Source organism: Sinocyclocheilus rhinocerous, unplaced genomic scaffold (assembly GCF_001515625.1).
Source record: "Sinocyclocheilus rhinocerous isolate Xijiao unplaced genomic scaffold, SAMN03320098_v1.1 scaffold1066, whole genome shotgun sequence".
Taxonomy (NCBI): Eukaryota; Metazoa; Chordata; class Actinopteri; order Cypriniformes; family Cyprinidae; genus Sinocyclocheilus; species Sinocyclocheilus rhinocerous.
In genome coordinates, this window is record NW_015629516.1 from 1 (window position 1) to 3325 (window position 3325).

At 34.3% G+C, this 3325-nt stretch overlaps 1 protein-coding gene across 1 annotated transcript in view; it reads left to right on the plus strand.

Moving 5' to 3' along the window:
* Positions 1 to 2770: 2770 nt before the first annotated feature.
* The window catches only part of LOC107739057 (AT-rich interactive domain-containing protein 5B-like), a 6734-nt gene continuing 6179 nt past the window's right edge, over positions 2771 to 3325 (plus strand). Inside the window, exon 1 of the mRNA XM_016551032.1 lies at positions 2771 to 3045. Within this exon, the coding sequence (XP_016406518.1) occupies positions 2848 to 3045 (198 nt within the window). The 5' untranslated portion in view covers positions 2771 to 2847. The remainder of the gene's footprint in view (positions 3046 to 3325) is intronic.

Below are 3325 nucleotides of genomic sequence, written 5' to 3' on the forward strand. Positions count from 1 at the left end.
AAACAAATAGATATTTACTTTGAAACAAACCTATCTGAAACGTCGACGGGGGTTCGTTGGGAGGCATTTAAAGCTTTTTTGTGGGGACAAAGGATCAGTTTTTGTAGTTCAAAAAAGAAAAAATCTCAACAAGAATTGAAAACATTGGATATGAAGATTAAAAAGCTGGAAAATGAGATTTATCAGAAAGGTTTGGTGTCTTCAGATTTGCATAAGCAACTCTTGTTGCTTCGTTCAAAGTACAATACATTATCAGCAAATAAAATGGCTACAAAGCTATTGAGATTGAAACAGACTTTTTTTATGATCAAGGAGAAAAGACAGGAAAGGTACTTGCATGGCAGATAAAAACTAGGCAAGCTGAAAGAGCTATTGCTTACATAGAAAATACTGACGGTAGTAATATAGTTGAACCACGGCAAATAGACGAATCGTTCAGGTCTTATTATGTGAAATTATATAGTTCGGAATGTTCATCAGGCTCTGAAGTGCAAAAAAAATTCTTAAGATAATTTGGATTTACCATGAACATCAGATGAACAAAAAAAATATTTAGGAAAAGATATAAGTTTGCAAGAAGTTATTGACGTCCATTATTTTCTGGATTCCATTTTAATGGTTCCATTAAATTTAATAATCAAAAGCATCTCCAATTAATTTATTTTATTTAAAAAAATCTATAACTATAAATTTAAACTATAATTATAATTATTATTTTTTTCTTTTTTTTCAGAAATACTGCACATTTACATTTTCTCCTAAATAAATTCTGGTAAATAATATTTCTGGTAAATACTCCTTTAAAAAGTGTTTTTTTATTATAATTTTAGTATTAGTAGACTAGAACACGTGGATATGTTGTCATTCTTACACTATAATACTGAACTTTGATTTCAGTGATTTGGACTATGAGATGGACACTTGCTTCTTGCACTCTCAGAAATACTGCACATTTACATTTTCTCCTAAATAAATTCTGGTAAATAATATTTCTGTCTGGTAAATCTTTAAAAAGTGTTTTTTTATTATAATTTTAGTATTAGTAGACTAGAACACGTGGATATGTTGTCATTCTTACACTATAATACTGAACTTTGATTTCAGTGATTTGGACTATGAGATGGACACTTGCTTCCTTCACTTTATGTTGCTCTTTACTTTTGCTGTAAAAAAGGATTTCATAGACATTTGGATTTCATTTGGTTTAATAAAATATAGTTTAATAAAATATTCTTAAGTAAAATTGTTGATTTTATGTGGGAAATTAACCGTTTAGATTAATCGATTAATCGATAAATTAGTCGATAGATTAATCGAAATAAAAATAGTCGTTAGTGGCAGCCTTACACCAACCCCAACCTTAAACCTACCCGATAGTGTTAACAAATGCAAAACTGATATAAAAATGCATTTGTTGATGCAACTGTGCCATTTGAACTTCCTCATATGCAGATTTGAACTGTTTTGTCAAAGCTTTGTTTCACGGGATTCGTACCGAAGCTCTTCACCACTCAAGTGCAACTCCAGACTGCGTGAGCTACCGAACAAACCTACTGAATATGAAAACCCACACATATGATACTGGACATGTGACGCTAACGTTCAAAAGTATCAGTTTTGAAATCTCGCAGCATGTTAAAATTGTTTTGAATATATAACATAATATTCCTCAAGTAATTGTGCGAAAATTTGGATTTATTAATCGAAACTGTGGACCAGTAAATCATACTTTGTGTGAAAAGGAAATAAAAATTGTTGGAGTTTTACTGCCTCTAGTGTTTATTTCAACTGGTACATTCGTATGTATAAGTACGTTTTTTCAGTTTTGCAGAAATTTATTTAGAGGCACGTATTTCGAATGAGCCTATGTTGGTTCTATTCTAAGTGCACTACAATTGGTCAACATGGTGTAGATGTAAAGCAAATTCACTTGTTAAATATCTTTGCAGATGAGATGTATGAAATATGAAGGCAAATACAGACATTCAGTTTTAGAGGTGAACTCAAAAAGATAAGCCAATACATTGGACAATTCAGTGAATTGTTCTTAAAATAACCTTTTTTTTGTTGTTGTTTGTTAGTGTGAAGAAAATGTAAATAATCTGAAAATTCTTTTTCCACAATAAAGAACCTTTTGTGCAATGGAAAGGGTTTGTGGATGTTTCTTCAAAAAACCATAGATGCCAGTAAAGAACCTTTATTTTTAAGAGTGTAGAATTTACAACCATAGAAATATGACCTTCAAAAAGAAGTGGTGAAGTGGCACATGCCTCATAGGGGTAAGCTATGTCATGTCAAGTGGAAAGTTGGATTATTGGGCAATATCTAACACAACATGTGTGAGCAAATTAAAAATAATTGTTATTTTTGGACGAACGAATCGTTTTTAAGGCTGACCCAGTTGAACCTACTTTCCGCTGTTATTTTGAGCCGTGATGACGACGTATTAGTGATTTTAGTCATTTGCCCTTCAGGTTCTGTTTGAGTTTTCCAGTTGTTGACACATCCTGTCATTCTGTGAATTGTTTTACCATTACAATGTGTATTATCTAACATTTTTGCTTGGAGGGCAATAATGATGATCAAGAATGGCTGTAACAATGACAGACAGCATTTTGACCTTGTCTCAGGAAATTTAAGTCCTGAGTACCATTCATTGTAAAAAAATATCCAGAATGAAGGAGGGTGATATATAATTTAAAGCAATGTAAGTCACTGGAATGGCTCCAGGGATCACTTGTCAAGCAGCCAATTGGTGGAACAATGCCGGCTGTAGTGTATGTGTGTCCACCGCAGACATGGCTTATATGTTGTCATGTTTCCCTATTTGTGCTATAGAGCAATGAGATGTCAGTGGTCTTTATGGGCTGTGGGTGCACATGGCTGTCAGTAAGCGCTCTAACTGCTCTTTTGCTGTCCACAGCACCCAACCTGAAGGGCCGGCCCCGGAAGAAGAAGCTCTCCATCTCCCAGCGGCGAGACTCGCAGGGGCAGGGCGGTACTGCCAAAGAGACCAACGGTGTGGAGGGCAAGTCTCTAGTCAAGGTAGGGCTGTAGAAATACACAGATGTTGAAATTCTGGTCAATACAAATTACAAGATAATTATTTTCACATTATGAATGAAATCTAGCCTCCCAGAGCCAAACTTTTGACTATCAGCATAAGGTCTGGTCCACTTTATAGAAGAAGTAAGACGAGAGGAGACTGTCTGACCATCATGCACAGCAGTTTCTAAGAATGCTTGTGTACTGTAGAAAACACCATAGAAATCAGTAGAAACTGCCCATTTCAGCAAGTCATACAATGGCTAATGTTATAAATAAT